This window comes from Astatotilapia calliptera, chromosome 3 (assembly GCF_964374335.1).
Source record: "Astatotilapia calliptera chromosome 3, fAstCal68.1, whole genome shotgun sequence".
Taxonomy (NCBI): domain Eukaryota; kingdom Metazoa; phylum Chordata; class Actinopteri; order Cichliformes; family Cichlidae; genus Astatotilapia; species Astatotilapia calliptera.
Window position 1 is genome coordinate 37,446,581 of NC_137424.1, and position 25,419 is coordinate 37,471,999.

The 25,419-nt window shown below is 41.8% G+C and overlaps 1 protein-coding gene across 10 annotated transcripts in view; it reads right to left on the reverse strand.

The window, feature by feature from the left end:
- Positions 1-11,869, reverse strand: part of mpdz (multiple PDZ domain crumbs cell polarity complex component) — a 48,941-nt gene extending 37,072 nt beyond the window's left edge. For 8 of the 10 annotated variants that reach the window (XM_080290273.1, XM_080290276.1, XM_080290275.1 and 5 more), the window contains exons 1-8: positions 11,723-11,868; positions 8,533-8,592; positions 5,332-5,498; positions 2,338-2,487; positions 1,448-1,587; positions 834-1,047; positions 488-610; positions 83-280 (exon numbers count right to left, since the gene is read on the reverse strand). In XM_080290273.1, coding sequence (XP_080146399.1) covers positions 83-280; positions 488-610; positions 834-1,047; positions 1,448-1,587; positions 2,338-2,487; positions 5,332-5,498; positions 8,533-8,548 — 1,008 coding nt within the window. In that variant the 5' untranslated portion in view covers positions 8,549-8,592; positions 11,723-11,868. Of the gene's footprint in view, positions 1-82; positions 281-487; positions 611-833; positions 1,048-1,447; positions 1,588-2,337; positions 2,488-5,331; positions 5,499-8,532; positions 8,593-11,722 lie in introns of all 10 variants that reach the window. The other 2 variants (XM_080290269.1, XM_026161919.2) reach the window with 1 other exon arrangement.
- Positions 11,870-25,419: the final 13,550 nt, after the last annotated feature.

Here is a 25,419-nt window from a genome sequence, read left to right on the forward strand (position 1 = left end):
TTTGAATGAGACACGCGTCTCTGTGATGTAAAAAAAAATTTAAAAGAGGTATTTGGGTTTACAGAGGAACAGATGCCCTTACCTGCTGTTCGCTGACAGTGGGGAGCACCACAGGCATGACAGAAGCAGAGGGAGTCTCTTCCAAAGGACCTCTGGTAACAACCAGCTTCACCCTGTTCCCGCACTGCCTCAGGACCTGGGCCACCTGGTCGCTGCCCATGCCGAGCAGGTCGGTGTCTCCGATTCTCAGGATGTGGTCCCCGCTGCGCAGGCGGCCATCCTGTGGCAAGAAATGATTTCTATATTAACTCTGCGCTCATTATGGCATTGTCACTCCTAAGTGACAGGTAATTCTGTGCTTTCCTGCAATTACTCATTACACATAACTGACAGGAGTCATCTGTCTAGAACACTGAAAGTGTCATTGGCTGTGAGCGATGAAAAAAGACATGTCCTAAAGAAGTGACAGACACAGCTAAAGAGTCACCTGATCAGCAATGCCTCCAGGAAGTATAGTTTTGACTATAACCCCGGTGGTTTTTCCTCCAACAATACCAAAGCCAAGACCGGTGCCATCGTTGACAAGCTCAATCGTCTCCACATGTTGCCACTGAGACAGTAACAGAAGTGAAACACAATGTTACCCAGTGTCTTATTAGGAAAAATGTACATCACTTAACAGGTATGTTTGTTTTCTGTGTCGTGGTGCTGGATGGGGATTGCAGAGCAAAGAGCAAAGTGCATGTAGTTTCTTAAGTCCCCACATGGAAACTGTGTCAGATCACAACACGCTCCTTGCAGAGGCCCCACTGGTGTGTCAGTGTACTCATTACCGCGCTGGAGTTGGCTGATAATGTGCTGGCAGCAGAGGGCGTGCGGGACACTGCAGGACTGGCCAGCTGAGGTATTGGCCCTCTGGCCACTGTGAGCTGCACCCTGTCTGAAGCACTCTGCAGGATGCCTATAGCCTGCTGGTGGGTCACTGTCTTGTCCAGAGGCTGGCCATTAATGGCCAATATCTGGTCGGCTTCTTTGAGTTTCCCATCGCTGTAACGGGGAAGAAGCATGCAGCAGAGGCAAGGACACAGAATGAGAACCCTTATAGTCACCAGATACCACATTATAGCTTTAATCTTTGTACCTGTAACTTTGAATTTGTCTTTGGGTGAATACATTTAAGGGTGTTTATATCTGAAACATGAAAAATGCAGCTTCCACTCTTTTAGGATTGGTGTGACGCAACATGTGTTGCAACAGCTCACAACAGCTTTACTCTGGTATTTCCTGGCAAGTATAAAAGTAATTCTCTAATCTCCCAAGACAATCTGTAAACGCACCCACCTGACTGTCTGAAACAAAGTCCTAGAAATTTCAAATTAGAAATCAACAATTAACCAGATGCTGAAAGAATGTCTGGAAGACATAGCAGCATGTTTTTCCTGCATACCAGTGAGCGACACTTCCTGGTTGAATTTCCTGGATGAAGATGCCGAGCTCTCCGCGGTTCTCGCTCTTTAGGCCCACCACGCTGAAGCCAAGACCTCCGGACACTGGCTTCTGCAGATCCACATGCGTCACATAACGTCCCTGCGTAATACACACACAAACCTTGTATTACACATATATATATATATATATATATATATATATATATATATATATACATATATATATATATACATACATATATACATATATACATATATATATATACATATATACATATATACATATACATATATACATATATACATATATATATATATATATATATATATATATATATATATATATATATATATATATATACATTGGCCTTGTGCTGATTCACTAAAGCATCAAAGCTACAGGCAGCCTTTAGAAGTCTATTTGAAGTGCCTCGAGAGAGGAGCACTGCGGAGTTTTCTTCTTTTTTTGACTCTCTTTGAATGTTTGGTTTGAGTTATAGGACTTATTAAAAAGTAATCTTGCCTATTTTTGTGTAAAAAATCAGTAAAATGTTAAAAGATTGACAAAAAAAGTCTACTGGGGTTTCAAAATAGACTTGCCACAATAGCATTATTTTAGCTTATGCGCATCCCTTTCTGCATATCCAGTTCTATTCTATTCATAAGCCTATCCCAGCTGTCGTAGGGCGAAACACAAGGTACACCCTGGGCAGTCACACAGAGAGACACTTTGGACTGTGGGAGAGAGCCTGAGTACCCACACAGACACGGGGACGACATGCAGATTCCACACGCTTTGTCAATATATGCCATCTAGCTTAAACCGACAATAAATTAACAAAATGTTAGCACGCATTACAATAACTGCCTCCCTTCTAGCTGTTTGTACCTGCGCCATGGAGTGGATAATATGTTCAAATTCTTCGGATGACGTCTTCCCATTGGCGTGCGTGGGAGCTGGGGTGTCTGAGCAGGAAACATGGCTGCCATTGGGCTTGGCTGCTGTGAGATCCCTCCCTCGTGATAAAGGGACACTCCCCTGAAATGATAAAACAGAAATGTGAAAACTACAGATACCTCCCTGACACTTCTATGTTTACTCCTGGATTTTGGATCTTCCTTCTACATTCCTTTAAAGTGAACATGAAACACTACATATATAAAAGTTTACCCATCTTTCGCCTGATTGGCTGGCATACAGTGCTGTAGTATATAGACAAAACATAAAGAAAAGCATAATAGGTCCACATTCAAACACATGAATGCTATTGAATCAAATCCAAAACTGCTGGGCTTTCAGTTTGAATGGGGCATAACAGCTCAGAAAATCTCCAAAGCGATCCTGTACACAGCAGCAGTTGCTGGCTTTAATCCAACCAAAGACAATTAAAAGTTTTAAGGGACAAAACAAAAAAAGGCCCATTATGCCTCATTTGTACTCTGAACATAAAGATCTTGCAAATTAAATTTTAGACACCAAAACTCTGGATCTGAGTGTCTAAAAAAACCACCGAGATGGCAGACAGTTTGTTATCCCTCCATGATTAGCTGCATCTATGGCACTCTAATCCTTCAGGAGATAATAGCTCTTAGCTGATGTTCCAACAATGATGAGGCTCCAAATACAATATTTTTATCGGGGCCAGGGAGAAGCATCGCTGGCCATCTGGATGCTTTAATATGCTCGGCTCTTAATTACTGAAATGACTTTACTTGTGTGACAGATGAATTACATGAAGGCGACAACTACATAAAACAGTGTTTTCCCGATTTCATTAGCCAAAGGGTGTAATGTTTATGACTTTCCGAATTGGATTCAAAAGGACGGACGTAATGCACGGCAATAATTCTATAAACACTCCATTTGGCATATGGCGCTGCCAGGCTAAAGCTGTCCTTGTGAACTTGTGAAATTTGCATTAGGAAGTTGGACTGTGCGACTTTCAGAGCTTCGAGAACATGTACTGTACATCACGCTTCCTTTAAATACAGTCCCAGATTAGCACTCAGAAACAAAACTCCATTGGACAGGATGCATTAGTGCCGCACACAGCAAACAAAACCCCGTGGGCCCGGCTAAGTTAGCGTAGCATGCTGCTAAGTTGCCGTGCTCATGCATGAGCTTTGTTAGCTGGGGCCCAGCTAAGAGGATTAAAGTTCCAGTTTGGTTCTTGAACATTTAAGAAATTGTTTCTGCCCCACTTCACACAGTGGCAGCGGCCTCTTTCTCATTGGAGAGTAGGGCCTTGTCGCCATAGCGACGTGGGCTAAGCAAGGCCTAACTAGCAGAGCCAGAAGATGGGCAGTGACTGTGTGTGTGTGTTTGCGTGTCAGCCTCAAAACACAAAAACAAACCATCTCCCCAAATTGGTTCTGATTTACACGGCCACACAAACACAGCTTGGGTCTGAAAGCCCCAAAGAAACATAACACACTTATAGTTGTTGCTTTTTTATCTATTCATTTCTCAAAAATATTACTATTGTTATAACACAGAAAAGGTCCATCCTTTGGTTTGAACGAACTTTAAGTTGAATGGCTGCTTCTTAAGTTTTCTATTATAAAACAGAGGAATCTGCACACACACACACACACACACACACACACAAAAGAAGGTACCTATTCTTGAAATAAGTCAAATCGCTGGCGCACAAAAATGCCACGGGGCTTTTTAAATCTAAATTCCACAAGGGGTAAAAAAGCGAACATCCCTTCCTCCCAGTGCATAGCTCGCATACTTTCGTCTCTTTCTCTGAAACGCTTACCCTGGCCCCTTTCCTCTGTGACTTGAGAGCGCTTTCCTTCCACTCAGATGTTTAATTCTCAATGGGGAGAATCAGCCAGAAAAAAGTATCTCTGCTCATGTACCCATATTATATCTGGCTTGTGTGGACCCTGACAGCAATTTGGCCATAGCGGCAAACACTACTGGGAATGGGGATTGAAAGGGTGAGGGGAGGATGTCTTGACATAAGCCAGAAGTAGAATCAGTGAGGTCACCAAGGAAGCAGGGAGAGATAAAAACCTGAATAAGGATATCAGAAACATTCCAGCCTAGCTGAGGTAGAGCTAAAGCAGGAGTTCCAGTTTTATCTTAGAAATTCCTTCTTTTTTTGTCATGATGCTGAAAAAACCACTGACAAAATCCCACTGCAGGTTCACTGAATACTGTTACAGGCCGGTCAGAGTGAACGAATTCAGATTGTCCCACAGACATGTAGAAATAGACAATAGCTGACCTGTAAGAACAGACACTTTAGCCACAACAGCAGGCTGGTCAAGGTGCAAAAGGTGAAGTCAATCAAACGCTAATGAGATTGGGAAAAGAACAAAGGAGGGAAGTAAAAGCACAGGAGGCCGTATGAGGAGCTAACCTTCAAAATGAGACGTGATGACGGAAAACACTCAACATAGAATTACAATAAATACGTGTTTAAGGCACTGACCATCCCTTAAATGGTTGCTGTCTGGAGTTTATGTGTTAAATATTAGAATTTAGCATAATTTCAGTGGTCAGAAGCCAAATATTCTCAAAACACACCAGTCAGCCCAATAACTCCAGCATCACTTCCACTGCATACACAACTTCAACACTCAAGAAGGCATTTAGTGCACACAGTGTACGACATGTAACTAACGGCAGTATCCAAAATGAGTCCTGCCACAACTGTCGCCAGTGTGAAGCCATTTTGAGACAACTATTGATAAGTTATATTAATGTATAAATATTACATTTAAAGTAAGTAGAAAGTGTTTTTAACCATCTGTGACATCATATAATCTCTATCCTTAAGACACACAGTCTAAGAAAAACATGGCATAAGAAATGTGAGCCAAATTGGAGAAAATATAAAACTTTTAAGCAAAAAGGTTTGGGGTTTACCTGATCTCTGAGATGCTGGACAGACTTCTGCAAGGCCAGGATCTGATGGAAGAGGGGGCTCTGGAGCACTGACTTGAGCAGGCTGAGCTTCTCCTCAGTGGGCACTTCTCCCCGCTCCTTGAGTTTGGCCTGGAGTCGCTCCACCGCCTGCAAGGCACGCTGCGTGTCTGCAAACCGTCGCATGTTTCAGTGACAGCGCCAGAGTGAAGGCGACGATGCAGGCAGCCGGAGGTGTGGGAGTGACAGAGGTGGAGAGAGGTGGAGAGAGGTGGCGAGGACAAAGACTTCATCAGTTCATGGGTGAAGATAGCGAGGGTGGGAAGAGTGTTTGGATATTACCTTATTTATTCATTTAGGCATCCTGATTTAATTATTAAGAGGATTCTTTTAAAAAAAAGCCTCCACAACCATTTGAAACATGACTTTAACATATTTATGTTTAACAATAACTCAATGACTTGTAAATGTATAGGCTAGGCTTAGTTAAGGCCGGTTGACTCTCAACAGGCCTATATCAAAATCATGTAGCCACAAGCTTTTGCACAGAAGAAAAAAACTCAATTTTCAATGCACTGCTTGTTTTTGGAATAGCAATGTTTCCTTTTCTTGACTTTAGGGTCAAATGGTGGGTTACACAGGAGCGTAGAATGAATGGTTATCAGGAGGAAAAGATAAAAGGACTGGGACCTCCACGCTTTGTTTGCTGGATCCTCTATAAGCCCTACAACCGAGTAACTCCAGAGTGGCTTGTTAGTAAGGATGGGCCAGCCAGACGTCATCTGAGCAAAAATGAAGCAATTTCAGAAGCTCACCAACTGTGACTAACACCTAATAGGCCGTGCACGAGGTCCAAAACACTTTTTGCACTGAAAAGCTTTGTTGTTTGAACAAAAAGTTGTAAATAGGCCAATAACACTTGAGCCCTGTAAGATTTTTTTCTGCTCACCACTGGCTCAGTCCAGACAAATGTAAAATTTCCACTGTCCTTCCCTCCATGTGGATAATTAGGAATACTAAATCAATGTGGCATGGACAGTTAGGTCCATAAGTGTCTGAACAAAGACACTTTTCCACAAAAGTATTGCATTAACTGTTTACGAATTGCAGTCAAGCTAACATAATTTTTAATATAAGGACTGTAAGAACCCATTAGCATAAGTTAATGCTGTTTTTCGCCTGTGTAGATGCTGCTAGGTGTTTACTGCAGTCACCTTCATGTGCTGCTTGTTTGAAGCCCTTTGCTGCAATTAGTTTTGTCTTTAGTAACTGAAAAGCATGCTCTGTTGAACACTAGGTCCCTTACATGTTCATTGAATTGATTCTGTAGTATTCTTTGGGTCATTTTCCATTTACACTCTGAAACACCATCCAACCAGTTTTGCATTTGGCTGAATCTGAGAAGTGTATAGCTCTTTATACTTCAGAATGTATCCTGCTGCTTTTACCAGCATCCACATCAACAATAAACACGTGTGACCTAGGTCTACCTGTAGCCTTACATACCCATAGAATAACATTGGCTTCACGTATGCTTTGGATCGTGAACTGTTCCTTGCCTTCTCTCATGCTTCTCTCTTCCCATAATTCTGGTCTAAGTTAACCTTGGTTTCATCTCTCAAAAGACTTTTTTCAAAACTGTGCCGGCTCTTTTCGATTATTTCTGGTCTAGTCAAAGTCTAATCTGTCCTTCCTGGTGTTGGGGGTAACCAGGAGTTTGTACCTTGTTGCATGAAGGCGTCTCTTGATTGTATGATATGCCTACATCCTGGAGTGTAGTCTTGACTTGGTTATATGTTGTTGCAAAAGTTGTTTTGATTAGTCGTTGAAGTAATTCTGTAACTACCCACTTTAGTTTTCTTTCGATGTTGAATGCACCAGACTGACGAACTCTCTGACAGGTTTATTTGGGTTTTTCAGCTTAATGATAGCGTCCCTCATTTGCATCATTGTCTCTTTAAAACCTCAGATTGAGAGTTCTATTGAACTGCTAATGCTGGCATAAAGTTCAACATTTGGACTCATTACTTCCCTCATAAATGAGTAATGAGGGAATCGACCTCACCTGCCAATGAAACTACTTGTCAGTCAAATGTCCAACTACATTTGAACGTCTGAAAATGGGGTGCTATGTATAAAAATGACGGTAATTCCTAAACAGTTAATGCAAAACTGTTGCAAAACCCCTTGAATTAAAGTTAAAAGTCTGCACTTCAGTCACATCTTGACTAATTTAATTAGAAATCCACTGTGACTGTGTACAGAGGCAAAATCACAAATAATGCGTCACTGTCCAGAAACCTAAGGACCTAACTATGTGTGAGTTTGCAGAAGAAAAGGTGGTCCTTGAGCAAAGCCTAAGGAGTCACAGATACATCAGCCAAATGTGCTAATTGCCATAGACCTACTGGGAAAGAAGATGACATTTACCAATGGCAGGAATAATGAGCTGACTAAATGTTTAACTGTAGAGTGATAAAGAGTTGAAATACGTTAAAACAAGCTTCTTTTTTTGTGAAACCCAACCAATAAATCTGTATTTTCAGCCAAAATGGACTTATTAAAGATCTGGAGCTATATGAAAACTCTGATTTTGTTTTTTAATAATAACGCAGAAACGATGCTTAGGCTAATTTAGAATTAGTGTTATCAGTTTTTCCAGCAGAGCAGTGCCTGGAGCACACGTATTCATCACAGTTCATCATTTGCAGCTGACAAACACACAGTCAACATTCGCGTCCTGAGAGTGACCACAGATTGCTGTTTTAAAGAAAGAAGCTGGCAGCACCAATTTGGCGTCATGCTTGACAGTTGGGCAAATAAATCTCTATGGGCACAAACAAACAATCAAATTTATGGCAACATTATCAGATATGGCAACATTGGCAGCCCACGGACATTGAACTGAATCCAGGGCCTCTTACGCTGGTTGAGAAAACTCTCAGCTTAAGCCAAATGTGCAAAGCACAGCCAGCAGAGACGGACACCCAAACCCCCGTGCAAAAACTGCTCATTTTTAAAAGAAGATTTTCTTTTTTTTTTGATTATGGCAGTGTTGAATCTTAATTAAACCGAGTACTGGTACTGGATTCAGCAGTCTGCTATCATGACCACATTCAACCCTAAAGCTGGTTCAATCATGGATGAAATCATGAATATTTTATAGATGCCTGGCATAAAACAATTAAAAAACCAAATACTTACCCATTGTTTCTATCATTTTTAGAGCGTCGGATGAATGTGTAGTGTTCCCTTCATCAAGGCCTGAAAATGACAAATTCAGTATTTAATGTCTTTTTGTGAGCAATCAGAGAACTAAATATTAGACCACTAATTCACGCTGTTTCCTTTTATTTTTAACTTCCACAAAGCTCTCAGAGCAAGAAAAATGGCTCATGCTCCTCCTGGGTTCTCCTCCCAACTTACACATTTTCTGTTCAAAAGATTAACATTAAAAAGAAACTAGATTTATTTCATTTCTGTTAGGTCCATATTTATCTCTGAAGAATGCTTCACTGTGTGCATCAGAGCACCATTGTGCTGAATAACTGTCCCAGTTTGTCGAGTCTCTCGACAAACCGGCTGCCAGAAAAGCGCTTCTACTCAAGCTTCTTAGTTCCCTTGTATTCCACTAATGCTCTTATTGATGAATAAATACCAAGTAATTTACATTACTGAAATTTCATACAGCCGGTATTAGATGAAGCTTGAGTATCCATTTTGCTTTTATCAGATAAATATCACCTCACTTCTCATACAACAATGATAATTAATTATCCTCTCATACAACAATCTTATAAGCTGCTTTAAAACTAACACAACACCCTGCTAACATGACAATTTTCGTATTTAATTGTTGTTCATTTTTTTCCTTATAAATTACAAGTTTACACTGACTTTTTATTTACAGTGTTACTTAGCTCATAAATGAGTGTTTAAACTGTTGGTCAATATTAGGAGTGGGGGGTGGGCGAGCAGATAGAGCACAGTATCGCACTAATTTAGGTGGTGATATTGTATTAGTTCTGCGACACCAAAAAATACATTTTTATTAGCTAAATTAAAATTCGTTGGGTACTACTACAAACAAGATGGATCATCTCGTGCAACACCAATCTGAGATAATGGTAAGTGTGCAAACTTACTTTACACTGGCTCGACCAAACTTGTGATTGTCCAGAGCTTGAGGGTAAGGTAAGGTGATAGCACAGGTCACCTGATACGAGGTAACCTTTCTGCAAATAGTTGCAGACTGACTTGGAATGACTGCAATCGCTCTCAGGGAGATTGTCAAAGGTTTGCAAATAATTGCTGTCTAATTTACAGATAGATTGAGTCTTTGTCAATGAGCACAACGCGAGAGGACTCAACTCCACTGGCTGCCAGTTGTTTGTATTCTGGTTATATTCCCGTAGAGCCGGAAGGCTGCTGAGTGTAAATGTAATAGTTATGCAGACAGATTACATGTAATTGTCAAACTGACCCCAATCAATCGTAGATTGATATTATAGCACAGTGAGCTGGTCTTATGGCAACATTAATGTCAGGTTTTAGTGACAGTGCTGGTGTGTTTAATTGTCATTTGCCTTTTCATTATCATTGAACAACAACATTATGATGGTTACCACTGGCTTTTATAATGTCTATGGTAACACACAGCAAAAGAGGAAAAAAGCGCTTATATTCTGCACAAAAAAATACCTAAAGGGATACCTGATTATGAAGTAATCAGCTCAGGAATTTATAGTTATTATTTTAAATTCCCTAAAAGCTGCTTCAGTAAATCACCCTTGCTATTGACTGGTGTCATCCTGCTCACTGTTCCTTTCAGACACATATTTTCTGACTATTTTACCTGGAAAAAGTCTTAATTTACCAATATTTCATTGTACCATTGTGCTTGAAATCAAAGTCTCATTTTGCACAATGGGTGGATTCAAACATCTATGTGAAGTCTGGCTATTTGTTCTATCGAATCTGTCAAAAAAATATATCTTTGTGAAACTGACTCCAAATGCTGCCTTGGAAAAAAAACTGTTACCTTCAAAGTGCATGCAATCAGATCAGAAAGGCAAGAGAAGGAGCAGTGACTCCTCTACTGTGTAAAAAAAAAAAAAGACAGTGCCAATAAGCTCATAAAGACTCTCAGTACCTTTAAAGCTTTAAAAGCTAACAGTAATGCATGATGAAGGTGATCATGTTGTTTATATTTACCTAATTCTTTTAAGGGGTGCTTGCTAACAGAGCCCATGCAGGGGACATGGCACTTGGCTGCAGAGAGTGGCTTTGTAAGCAAGCATGATATGACTCAGGGAGACGTTACACGATTAAAGGAGATTGCTCAGACAATTAAAAGCCCTGTATAGACTCTCAGAATAGCTGCAGTATCTGTGGCAAAAGGATCACCACAGCTCTGGTTTGTTTATGCATTTGCTTCACTCATTACTGCATGTGTCCTACCTTTTATGCTGAGTGATGAGCTAGTATGTTAGCCGTGTATTTCACTCATGTAGTGGTGTATTTATGTAATAAATCTGCCTTCACACGCACCTTACAGTCACTTGTGGCAACAGTAGTATACTATATGTGGGGGTTTTTTCAATGACATATGTGGTTCAGTGTCTGAAAGTAGCTTTACCATTCCTTAAGTGAATCGCTTAAGGATGCACACACTATAGTGGTATGTAATGAATCACAGAAGGCCGGAGGAGCTCATTAGCCGCTATTACACACTAGATATCAGCCTCCAAAAAAGTCGTTTAGCTCCGCGGGTAGCATTTCCTTGCGAAAATAATCATTAGTGAGGTTTGTGGCGAGTATAGTTAGCTAATAAGAAAACGCAGTTATTTTATCGCGGAGTTCCTACCCACCAAAAATCAAAGAAATTAGCACTATACCCGTGTTATTTCTTGCTTAATAAAGCGTTTAGTACGTCGTATTTGTTTAAAGCTGGTATATCCTGCCCAGGTTCGGTGGTGTTTTGAATACAGTCGACAAGGCACTCGGGACAATCCGATTTTCTCAACCCCTCCTCCTCCTCCTCTTTCCCCATCTCATCTAGCAAGAAAGCAACAGGCTTCCCGACGCGGGGACGGGAAAGAAGTTACACACTATCAGGGCTCTGTATGGCCACAGAAAATCGCCCAAGCTGGCTTCTTGCAGTATATATAAACACTTTTACTTGAAAAAAAAAGCCTCTTGGATCTATTTAAAGGCAGTCTGGTGTGATTATGTGACCAACCGCTACAGAAGACGTCTCACAATGTTTTCCTCTAATTAGCGACATTAAAGCTAACAAAGGGGGTGTCTAGCTTGAGAAAAGCTGAAGTTAGTACACACCGAAGACTTCAGTAACGTTTCCTTAAGCGAATCCCGTTTAAAGAGAGTCACTTACATGAGTGTGGACGCTCTGCTTTCCCGGCGGCCAGGATCTTGAGCTATCCTCTGTTGTCCTGCGGCTAACGGCGCACTGACTGGGGCTTAAAGATGGGGCGTAGAGTAACTCGATCCTATGTGGACACTTCCAGCGATAGCCGCACCGACAGTTCAGCTGGGGCTGAGGCGCCGCTTGCTGGCTGCCCTGACAACTAGGCCCTACATACATGGAAGAAGGCCTGGCTGCCGTGTAGGGCCAGAGCTAAAGTCCCAAAAACAAAGCAAACTCACATAAACTTTAAATGCACACTTAAAAAGAAGTGCAATTTCAACAGTACAATTAAGTTTGTCTGCAGAACAGAGAAATCCTACATTTTAAAGTAAAAAAGTTATGGCCTCCCTCAAATTTTTCAAAGCTGTCCAGTGAGCCAGATCAGAGCCTTCGCTGGGTGGCATTTGGGAGAGGGTGAGAGGTAATGTCTGTAATGGACATTATCTTGGCTAGTATCCTCTCACCCATCACCTCTATGGAGTCTAGGGGCTGGCCAGGATGGAGCTGGCCCTCTTTACCAGTCTATGCCTTCTCCTGCCAAAGTGCTACCCGACTTAATAGATGCTGTAACAAGAGAGACAGAGGGGCATGAGGGGTTAACCTACCCTGCCTATAAACCGACATTTAAGTGGAGAAAAGACAGCAGAAAACAGCTTTCCAACTGCTTTCATGGGGCAAACAACAGGAAATTACAGATAAATCACAGCAAAACTTTCACAGAAGGTTATTACCTGAAAAAAGTTGGTCTGGGAGACAAACACACACAGCCCAGCGATTTTGTCTGAGGCAGTTAAACTTGGCCCTTAAAATTATTACTTTTGAGGAACACCTGACCTCAGCGAACCGAACGTGAATCACAGGTGCAGAAGTGTATTTGTTTAAGTGCCCTTGAGCAAACACACAGTCTCTAAAATGCATAAAATACACTATAAAGGAAGAGTAATATTGCGCTCATTCATATTAGATATATTGAAGTTACCGTGAGGCCCATGCCTACCATGGCTGGAGCCCGGGGATGTATTTGTTTTAATAATTCATGTTTTCTCTGCATTTTTTTTATATGCTGCACTAATTATAAACAATTCAGCGAATTGTTGGAACGGTTTTCAGTCAATCCAAAGCATTTGTGTGAGAGTCCAATCAACAGGGCAGTTTATGCTTCTAATTAAATATGACTCCCATGCACTGCTAGCTTGTTAACCACATACAGCTCACCCACACACTTATGCATGAATACTTCATGCTGCCACCCACACAAGTTCATGGAAAAGCTAGATATTTGTCTAATATGCATTTAAGTGTAATGAACAGTATACTCTGTGCTTTTATTACTTCACAAGATGATGTGATTTTAACTCAAAATGCAGAACATTTAGTAGACACGAGAAAAGAACTTGTCATCTGTTAATTGTGACTCAGATCTAGCAGCACAACAGAAATGTAGCAGTGCTGTAATTTGCATTGTTTTCCACATTGTTGCAAAGGAAAAGCAACTATTAGGCACTGGCTGGTCAAGAAAGCCTCTTAATACTATTTCTGCCCTCTCCAGAATTGCTTTTATTTTTATGGATCAAGACCTCAGAGGAGAGCAGGAAAGAACAGGGTCAGTCTGTAAGAAGTCATTTCACCAACGGGGAGAGGGATACAAGCTGCTTTCAGGGAGCTGATACTGACTAAATCCCTTCACCATTTATATCTTTACTTCCACCTCCCTGCTTATCCACCCTGTAACTCCCCTCTTACTCTGACAATAAGCCACTTTTATGTGGGAGGTCTGACTCAGCCAAATGCTGAGAAAGACAAGAGATTGAAACAAGATAGAAAGGAAGAGAGGTGGAAAAAAAACATCTTAGCTCAGTGTTAAGCAGCTTCAGCATTTTATATTTTTATACCTGCCTGTCACAGGCCTTCAGCATTAGTCATTGTTTGAGACAGCCTAGTTAAATCTGTCATAAATGGATTCAGATCTCTTTTCTCAATACTCTGAAAAAGGATTATTTTAGCTGCATTTAACTGTTTTTTGGACCAATTCAGCATTTGATGTACAAAGCTTTGCAAAAGTCACAAATCATCCCTTATGTCCTTATATTTTGCTTCCAAGGAGTCAGGTTTTATTGCTCTTGAGCAGTAGTTCTCCAGGGTTTCTGAAGGTCTGTCAAAGTTTATCTTTGGTCACGGGCTGCTTTTTACTCATTCAAAGAGATATTAGCTGAAAACTTGGCATATTTCGGCACAGCACCTCAGAAACTGGGCAAGTGAAGTATAGAAGAAAAAGTAGCAGACCTAAAACGTTATCTGTTGCAAATGAACAGTATGTGAAAGCAATGTCCTTAAGAAAAAGGTGGGAAAAAGACAGCAAAGAGTTGACACAGGACATGAGAGATGCTACTGGACCTTCAGTTGATCCGTTTACTGTTACTGAAGCCTCATCAGAAATAGTCTCAGTGGAAGAGTGGCTGTCAAGAAGCCTTTCTTAAGAAAGGGAAACAGGGAGACAAGCCTGAGATATGCCAAATTACACAGCAACTGGACTGAAAATCAGTGCCAACAAGTCTCATGGAGCAATTAATCCACATTTGAAATTTTGGGTTCAAATCATTGTCAACAGAGGCACTATGATGGGTTGGAGCTGCATTTCAGTCAGTAATGTTCAGGGATTCAAATATTATTTACAGAAACAATGAATTGGAAACATAATTACACAGAAATGTACAGTCAGATTTGGATCCACCATGCAATACCATCTGGAAACGACTGACTGACTTCATTTTTTAACATGACAATGATCCCAAACACACTGCCGTTGCATTAATATTATACCTGGATAGAAAAACACACAGTGGAACATTATCAGTCATGGATTGGCCTCCTCAGAGCCTGGATCTCAACGTTATTAAAGTCATGTGGGATCCTCTTGACAGGGAACAGAACAAAAGGGAGCCAAAGAAGAGCTTTGAATGTCATTCAAGAAGCCTGGAGAACTATTCCTGAAGACTGCTGAAAGAAATTATTATTATTTCACATTTTCTGAGCAAAGGAAAGTTCAAGTTAGTTGTTCAGTTCTACATTTTATACAATTTATTATGATTTAAATTTCCAAGTGTTCAAAAATATGAATATAAGAAAGTAAAATGTGTCAGTATTTCAAATTTGATACTCATATGTGTCCAATATTAGAGTTGGTGTAATTTCTAGTACAACAATCTAACTCTGCACCTTACACATATAACAATAAACTCCCAGTTCTGATGGGACCAAAGTCTTTCTATGTGACTATATGTGACTGTGCTAACAGTAACAAAGGGACTGGCACACTTAATATCCATGTTAACATGATTAACACTATTACCAACATATATGTTGTGTGAATAGTGTGCGGAAAGCTAATACACAGTACTTTGCACCACTTACGTTCACACAGCCTGATTGCAATTGACTGTGGAGATTAATCCGACGAGTGATTATTCAAGGGCGCTGTGATTCCGCAATACAACAACATTTTAAAAAATCAGTTACTTCCTCTACACTGCACGAAAACTACACATTTTCATGAAAAGTACAGCTTTCTAGATATCATGTTTTGTTGGAAACACACTTGCTATATGAAGTCATATGGTGTAATAAAAAAAAAAAACCTGAAGGAATCACAAATTCAGTGTCTGAATCATATTGGCAGAGTGAATGCTGGTATTGTCTGACTGTCTTGATTTATTGCCAATAAATTCATCAACATTCAAATAGCCTTTGGAACAAAATTTTCCCAAATGGTATAAAAAAGCTCACGGAAAGATCTGAAAGTCGTACTTTTATTTTTCATATTAAAAGGTCTAGCCTGAATAATTCACTAAGTACTTGTGCAGCACTCTATAATACAGCTTCTTGACCACTGTGGGAGTGCGTGTTGGGTCAGTGCTAGTAAATGGCAAAACAAAAGGAAAAGACTAGAAGATTTAAGAGTTTTAAAACTAGAAGGTTGTCTTGATAGCGGCCTTACAGTAGGTATTTCTAGTCTTGTATCAGTGGTTCCTCAGGGTCAGTAAACTGAAAATTGAAAGTTTGGCCTGATATTGTCGTCGAGCAAAGGTCACATGACTCGTAGGAAATCAATAAGCCTGGTCCTGTTGGGAATGTGAATGTGCAGATGGAATTTAATGCCGGTCTCTGGGCTACTTTTGAAGATTTTAGACACTTTGAGAGGTCGTTTTGTGTCTTGGAGGGTTTAGTCAGAAGGGAAGTCATAGGGTCACCCAAAAATCAATCACCCTCTGCCACTTGAGAGCATGAATGTCCGTGGCAAATGTCAAGCCAATCGAGACAAAAATAAAATCAAATGAAAAGAGGTTTTTTTAAATGACTGCTGAACTGCAACCCTTGCTTTTCTCTGGTACTCAGCACAGATCCGGGTCAGACATGCAATACTAAAGTAAGAAAAACGAGTTTACAAGACAATGGTGGTATATTGCAAGTACAGTATAATCAATAAAGAGCTTTACGTGCTATGAAAGATTAGAGTATATTATTTCAGAATTTCAATGTGCAATAACCAACAGTTGTGATATGAGTGAACGTGATTAGTCATCAAGTATCTTAAATGCGTGAGCGTTGGCATCTGTGCCATTACTTGGTATTGTTAGGTGTGGCTGTGTGCAGGCAGGAATAGGACCCAAGGTGCAGACTCCGGAGACAGACGTGAACTCAAAAAAGGCTTTAATTTAATACTCAAAATATAACAAAACTAAAAAAACTCAACAAACTTAAACTAGAGAAATGACAGAACACACAGCTAAGAAAACAGTAGATCGCGACACAGACACAGAGAAACACTGGGCTTAAATACACAGAAGGAGCAATCAGGGAATGAATAACAGGAGGGAAACACAGCTGGGGCAAATCAGAACTGACGAGACAAAAGGAAGCGTAAACTGAACACACTGAGATAAGACAGAGACCTTCAAAGTAAAACAGGAAACACATAACAGACTCACATGCAGGCACTACAGAGGGAACAGAGACGTGGGACCAGGGCAGACACAAACACTGACTGAACACGGGGATATAGGAACTTAGGATACACATAGATGCGAACTAGACAAGGGGATGCAGGTGATAAGGGAGACAGAGCAACTAAAGAAGACATAGACATAAGCCATAAGACAGAACTCAAAGAAACCAAAAACTAGACAGTATAAATAATATCGTAAACTCAAAAACCCTGGGTCAACGACCCAGGCATCCTAACAGTACCCCCCCCTTAAGGGCTGGCTTCCAGACAGCCCAAACCAAAACATCAAAATCAAAAAAAACAAAAACAACCCAACCAGGGTGGGCGGCAGGGGAAACAGGATGGAGGGCTCGAAACAAAACAAGGAGCCAGAAACAACAAAACAAAAAAGTGCAAACACTGGAGCCCGGAAAGCAACAGAACAAAACACAGAAACAAAGTCCAAAACAACAGCACCAAGGCCCAGGCAAAGTCCAAAAGCAAACAAACAAAAGAGCTCACGAAAGGCGCAGAGGCCCAGGCAATAGTCTCAAAAAAGTTCAGGGGGCCGGCCCGGAGGCTGACGGCACAACAGTCCAAACCCGGGTAGGTCAGGAGGCCGGCTGGGCGGGAGGCACCGACGGCGGCGTAGGTCAGGGGGCTGTCCATGACGGCAATGACGTCCAGTCATCGGCCGGACAGAACGTGCAGGCCGGACAGGACGTGCAGGCCGGACAGGACGAGCAGGACGGACAAGACGAGCAGGACGGACAAGATGTGCAGGACGGACAAGATGTGCAGGAACAGACAGCATGGAGACCTCAGGAGCAGACGAAGCTGAACACTCGGAGGCCGGACCAGGCGGAGCAGCAGAGGCCGGACCAGGCGGAGCAGCAGAGGCCGGACAAGGCGGTGGAGCCGGTGGTGGCTGAACGGCTTCGCCAGAACCATCAGCAGACACTGGGACGTGCTGGCTGGGTCCTCCCGGACCCCCAGCTGACGAGGCAAGAGGCTGAACGGGCCCCTCGGACCCTCCAGCGGAGACAGGTGGCTGAAGCGGTTCCTCGGACCCTCCAGCGGAGACAGGTGGCTGAACGGGCCCCTCGGACCCTCCAGCGGAGACAGGTGGCTGAACGGGCCCCTCGGACCCTCCAGCGGAGACAGGTGGCTGAACGGGCCCCTCGGACCCTCCAGCGGAGACAGGAGGCTGAACTGGCCCCTCGGATCCTCCAGCAGGAAGAGACGGCTGAAGCGGTTCCTCGGATCCTCCAGCAGGAGGAGACAGGTGGCTGAAGCGGTTCCTCGGACCCTCCAGCGGAGACAGGTGGCTGAAGCGGTTCCTCGGACCCTCCAGCAGAGACAGGAAGCTGAAGCGGTTCCTCGGACCCTCCAGCAGGAACAGACGGCTGGACGGATGAGCAAACAGGTGAAAATATAATAGGCCGAAAAACACTAACCTTAGCTTGATCCATAAGCTCTGCAACGCCAAGTCCCAGGTCTTTAGCCAACTTAGTTATGGCAGGTGGCACTCTGTTTCCAGTTCTTTTTGCCAGCTGAGGCACGGAAAAAGTCATAGGCTGAGAATCTGCCAGAGAAACAAAAGGAGTCCTAGACATAACAGCAGCCACAGGGGCTGGCCGGAACACTAAGCAGTCACTTTCTCCCAAAACTGGAGTATGCTCAGTCGTTCTGGAGTGGCAGTGGCGTGAACGCTGTTTACTCCGGGAAGGGGGAGCAGGCGAACCGAGACGCGAAGCCTCCAGCTGACCGGGCTGCAGATCCTCCGGCTCACCACACAGGAGCAGTTCTCCAGAACCTCCACCAGAAACACTGTCCTGCTGTGGCAAACGCAGTTGCTTTACAGCGAGCTCCGTCTGCTGCTGCTGCGTTGGTGCGGAGAGAGAGATAGCCTGCTCACTGGCTCTGACATGCTCCCTCCACGCGGCTATGGTGTGGCTCAGATATGTGTCCACGGAGAACTGATGAAGCCGGGGGTTGGTTGTAATCATGGCCTCGACCGCGCTCAGTCTCACAGCCATAGCCTGCAAGCTATCGGCCTGAGCGGTGCGGTCCAGCAAATCAACCAACCCCTTCATCTCAGCCTCAAAATCCGAGTTGGAACAGTCTGCGGGGTCCATGTTCTGGTCGCGATCTTCTGTTAGGTGTGGCTGTGTGCAGGCAGGAATAGGACCCAAGGTGCAGACTCCGGAGACAGACGTGAACTCAAAAAAGGCTTTAATTTAATACTCAAAATATAACAAAACTAAAAAAAGGGAACAGAGACGTGGGACCAGGGCAGACACAAACACTGACTGAACACGGGGATATAGGAACTTAGGATACACATAGACGCGAACTAGACAAGGGGATGCAGGTGATAAGGGAGACAGAGCAACTAAAGAAGACATAGACATAAGCCATAAGACAGAACTCAAAGAAACCAAAAACTAGACAGTATAAATAATATCGTAAACTCAAAAACCCTGGGTCAACGACCCAGGCATCCTAACAGGTATAAGTCGTTGATTGCTAACCCGACCTGCTAGCTTATTACCGACAATTTATTGCCTCCACCGTCTTTTCAGCTTTCTGTAATGCTACACTAAAAGGAAATTACAACCTGCATTATGTGAAAAAGCTGTGAGAGAAGGTAACAGACAGACAAGTCCTCAATATCTGACCTCAGGGAATCTGACAGCTGAAATTAGGGCCTTAAAGCTCATATTTCACAGTGAGTACTGCTCTCGGTTTCATTATATAGCACTGAAGGGCTTCTGAATGCACTGTGAGTCACAGCAGGTGAGGTGAGCAGCTATAACGTTGAATGAATGATGTATTAAATGTCCATTCAGTCTTTAAAGGCTAGCGTTGCTCTGTTTCGAAGAGGGAAAAAAAAAACTTTGGTTAATTTATATATGACCAAACTGCTCCTTTCACCAAATGTCTTTATATTTGAGTCTTCACCTATTATTGTATTTGATTGACACCGTCACAGCATGCTTTTCACTGTGTTAAATTGCAAGTCTTCTTTGAACAACTCTACAGGTGGTTTGACTACATTCACTGCTGTTATGAAGGCATGTCATACAGACTCTATCCGACTGTGACACATTATATAATGTTGCCTTTAAAACTGAATTTAAGTGTTCAACTTTAGGTTGATAACTCTTGGGTAATAGTTTTAGCCTTTGTCTTAAGAAAGATTTTCACATATTTCTTCTATTATAACTCAGATTATAAGAATTTAAACCCAATTTGTTTCTTGAAGAACCTTAAAATGAATAGTAGCCATGCTAACAGCTGTGTGAGGAGGCTAGTTAGCATGCTAACTTGTTGATAGTAAATTTTTTTAGCATGTTTAGCTTTGCTTCTTGGTTGACCATATTTAATATGTATGTGAATTAGCACTAAACAAAAAGTACAGTTGATTTTGAAATGTGACCTTTAAAAAAAGAACCCAATACATTGGAAATTTATTAAGTATTTATGGCTCTAATGTAGCTGTGTGCTAGCTGAGACATGACTAGCATACAGTAGCTGTGTCCCAAAACGTAGGCTGCATCCTCCAGAGCCCACTTTTTTAGACCGATTACGTCACAGCGACGCGACGAATGTTGTACCAATTCGTAGACTGCTCCGAATCTGGCCGACAAATGCATCCTCCTTTTCCCCAGATTTGAAGGATGGGTCGGGTGTATCCTTCGTGGCCCACCATATCCCAGAATTCATAGTGCAGCCTAGCCAATTCCAGTTTCCGACAATGGCGGCTGCTACTAAGTTTTAATATTACTCTTATTACTCTTTGTGTGTTACAAAATAAACTTTTAACATATTTTCAGGGGGAAAAGTAGCTGTGTAAACTTCAAATATCTGCTTGGTTTATCAAGACGTCACATATTTGCACAAGTGCTCAGACGTTTTCAGAGACGTCTGTTACCCACCAGATCCATAGTGAGCTGGGGGTTCAAGGGTCACTAGAACAGCGGCGAGAACAGCAGACTCCCGGCTTAATCATTTTCAGACCCCCGCGGTCTTTCACTACTCAGGTTAAACATGATATATAAGTTACTCAGATAACTGAAAAATGTTATTGTTTGGCTTTTTTTGGTGTTTTATTTGTTCCGGAGTAAATCGGTTTGGCTGAAATCTGAAGCCTAGACCGCCCCATTTCACAGCCTTGCACTTCCAGCCTTCTCGATCCTCCGAAGGATGCGGCCTAGGTTTTGGGACACAGCTAGTATCTCCCTGGAGAAGATGAGAGAGTTAAGCTAATAATGTTACCTTTTAAGGTAAGTAAAAATACTGTGGGTACAGGCGTTTGAATATTTGTCATAATTTTTAAAGCCAAGTTACACTGACGTGGCTTGTATTTGCATCTAAATCACTTTGTCAGCATCTTATTTTATCAGCATTTTCACACCACACTTTTAAGGGAGATGATCAAGGAGTTGCCTGTCACGATGATAATAAATAATGTAGTGTTGTTTGTTGAAAAGCTGAGGAAGTAGCTGCCATGTTGCATGTGTGACAGGGTATAAAAAATGGTTCTTGTCAAGAATCTCTAAGAAAACTGCTTTTTAACTGATCTTTGATGTAGCGATAAACATGACCACCTGCTTACAGTACGGCAACATTTCTAGACAGCCACTTACATTTTGAGTATGAGCCTATAGAAACACAATACACTGAATTTCATCAGCTTCTAAATCAAAGCCAGATGTGCTAGCAAACAGATGCCTAGTTTTCACAGGACTTTATGCAGGTCTGTGAAAAACTAAGTACACCACAATTCAATAACTTGTATAACCATCTTAGCAGCAATAACTTGTAGTAGCCATCTACTGTATGACTTTATCAGTATCTCACACTGTTGTGGGGGAATTTTGACCCGCTCTTCTTTACAGTGTTGGTTCATGTCATTGATATTTGTGGGTATTCATTTATGTACAGTTTCTCTAGAGGACCCATCACAGTATATCAATCAGGCTGAAGTCTGGACTTTAACTGGACAACAGCATATTTCCTTTTTGTTTCCCCCAAACATTCTGTTGTACATTTACTGCTGTTTTTAGGATCATTATGTTGTCCTACGTTAGCTGTTGGACAGATGGCCTCAAATCTTCAGGAGTTCATGGTCAACTCGGTGACTGCAAGATTCCCATATCCCGTGGCTACAAAACAACCAAATCATTACCCTCCCACCACCATGCTCGATAGGCATTTATGCTCATACGCTGTGTTTGGTTTTCACTAAATATGGTGGTGTGCATTATGGTCAAACATCTCCATGTTTGTATGTCTGTCCCAGGGACATTGTTCCAGGGGTCTTGTGGTTTGTGCAGCTGCAATTTTGCAAACATAATCTTTGCTACCATGTTTTTTTAGAGAGAAAAATCTCTCCAAGCAAGCCATACTTATTGAGTCTGTTACTAATTGTGCTGCCATGAACTTTAACATTTAACATGTTATCTGAGGTCTGTATAATGACATATAGCTCTTGGGATTTAGCAGTTTCTTGGAGCAGTGCACAGTCTGACCTTGGAGTGAATTTGCTGGCACGTCCACTCTTGGGAAGATTGTGGCATTGTGTTAACACACACCTGAATGCTTCAGATCAACAAAATTCTGCTTTTAAGCTTTTTCTTTTTTCCACATGAGTGTAGATGCTAACATTCTTTGTTGTCTGGTGCTGGGCAGGTATTTCACCCATTTTATTTCTAGAACAGCTATCATACAATGTTCCACAGACAGAAGCAGTTTAAGTGACAGTTCAAGGGTTAGTGGAAAGATTGATCCTGCTCATTTGTCCAGGACTGATTGGCTACTGGGAGCAATGGGAGAGAAAGAGAGATCCGAGAAGGACAAAAATCCAAGTGTCATGAAGACCCTGAGAGCACATCTGGATCACATTCAGCTTGCTTACAGAGTTGGGAATGCCATCATCTACATGCTCAATTGTGTCTACACAAATCTGGATCTACCTGCAGGCACTGTGAGGGTCGTGTTTTTTACTTTTCCAGTGCATTCAATACCTTCAGGTCAACCCTCCAGGGTGATAAGCTGACAGCGAGGCAAGTGGATGTCTCTTTCGTGTCCTGGATTGTTGATCACCTGACAGGAAGACGACAATATGTGCGTCTTCAACATTGTGTATAAAAAGGATATCAGCAACACAGCAGTACCACAAAGGGGTATCCTTATCCGTTCCTATTCACCCTCCACACCACGGATTTCAGCCAAAGACCTGCTATCTTCTGAGGTTTTCCGATGTCTATGGTGGTAAGATGCATCAGTGAGGGTGATCAGATGGAGTTCTGGGCTGTGGTGGACTCCTTTGTCAGAAGCATGAGTAGAATCTTCAAGTCAAAGTGACAAAGAGCAAGGAATTGATTGTGGACTTTAGGAGGACCAGGAACAGTGACCCCTGTTCAGTCCAGGAGGTCGATGTGGATGTAGTGGAAGACTATAAATACCTCAGAGTACACACTCACAATAAACTGGACATGATTAAACACTACTGGATTGTTTAGGAATGGGCCAGAGTTTCTATTTTCTGAGGTTTTCTATGAGTGTGTTGTGGCCGGTGCCATCCTCTATACTGTTGCATGCTGGGGCAGCAGGTTGAGGGTCACAGATGGCGATAAATTTAATAAACTCATACGCAAGGCCAGTAACATTGTGGGGATGGAGCTGGTCTCCTTTAAGGTGTTGTTGTAGAGGTGGATTTTGTCCAAGATGAGGACAATGCTGGACAAAAATGATAGAAACAATGGGTAAGTATTTGGTTTTTTAATTGTTTTATGCCAGGCATCTATAAAATATTTATGATTTCATTGGCCAGTCACGGGAGCGCGTTCAGCGAGACTCTGAGATTACCCAAATGCACAGCTGAACGACACAGGAAATCACTCCTGTCTGTGGCTATCTGTACCACTCCTTCATCTAATGCACAGTACACACTGCAGTAACTGTACACAGTTAATGTTTGCACATCCTTTACAGAGAAAATAATAAAGTTTTACAGTTTGATAAGAGGGGCACCTCAGTTTCAACCATATATATTTAACTTGTGTTATATACTGGGATATTTATAATTGAGCTATTTGTATATATTAGAGGTCGTTTTTTATATTTTGTAACTTTGTAACATATTGTTTCATTTAATACATACAATACATGTAATGACGGATCAGTGTGACATTTTTACATTTGGTAACCTGGATATCTTTTCCCTCAAATGAACATATAATGTAACACAAAGCTGAAGTTTCAATTAATTTAGCATATTATGTAATTAACCTGCTTATCTATCCAGTATTTGTGCAATCGCCCTGCTAGCTTCCTGGCACCTTCGCTGTGACAATCTATCACCGATGAACAACACTGTGGTGCTTCCTTTGTACCTTTTTGACTGCAGATGAAGCAAATGAGATACAACATATTACAAAATGTGCCTTAGTGCTGCTGGTAATTGCATTTTTTAGCTCTGGAAAGAACCAGTGCCTCCAGTCTTCATGCTAAGCTAATCTAATAGCCTCTTACTATGGCCTTTCACTTTGGCATCATTAAGTATTCCACAGAGCGAGTAGTCCTCCTTTAATTTAACTCTCGTAAAGAAAGCAAATAAGAATATTTCCTAAAATGTTCACTTACCATTCCTTTCATGTTTTCAGTCAAAGCAATTTGCCGAAAGATAAGTTTACTAAATTGGCTCTTTTGAAGCTATAACTCTTGAAGGAGGAAGTTCTATTTATACTGTTCCTAACTGCATGCCCATATTTGACTGCATTTCTCTGCACAACGGTCTCTCTAAAGGTAGCGATTGTGTCTTGACTCCATATAATTTACTAATAATACAAATATAATGTGCACAAGTCATTGCATTGGCATAAAAAGGGATGACATAAACAGTAAAAGAGTCTTTCCTTTTACATTCCACTGATCTCATTTCAAAGTGTAATGCGTGGAAATCCACCCGACCAATGAGAACTCCAGAACAAGAGAAAGCAGAAGTAGGACATGCACCATTCTCCGTGCCTCTTTGAATTCCTGTAGATTTGATCTCGTCTTTCCCAGACTTACCTACGCCTTTAAATAACATGAATGGCACAATATAAGATAAACTTAACTTTTCAAAATAAACTTTTCAATAAGTGTGCTGATTTTTGCCGGGCCAAAGCCGAGTGCAGGTGTTCTGAAACGCTGAGATGTGGGTTGAGGAAGTCTCTTTTTAGCACAAAGCCTCAGTCTTTCTATTTGTATCGTCTCTATGAATGTACTGTGTGTACATGTAGCGACTGGGGTTTTTTTTTCAGACATGTGGAGGTTTAAACACAGCAAAGGTCAAACTCAAATCTCAAGGAAGAGATGGCTAAATTCTACCTATATGTGATTACTAACAGAACTCCTATTGTTAAAGCTTTTTAAATAGTGTTTGATATTTGCCCACATGCTTGCAGAAAACTTTTGGCAGGATTTGCTGATGTTACATTTTTCTATGTGTGTGTAATCTGCTCTTTGTCTTTTTCATGCACGCTTGCACGAACACAACCTTTGCCTACATGGTAGTAGGAGTGTGTAGGATACATCTAACCTCCCCCCCACACCTGCTCACAGCACACACACACACTGATGGGATTCCAAATGCATGAGAGAACCATCGATCTAGTCTTTAATTTCACTA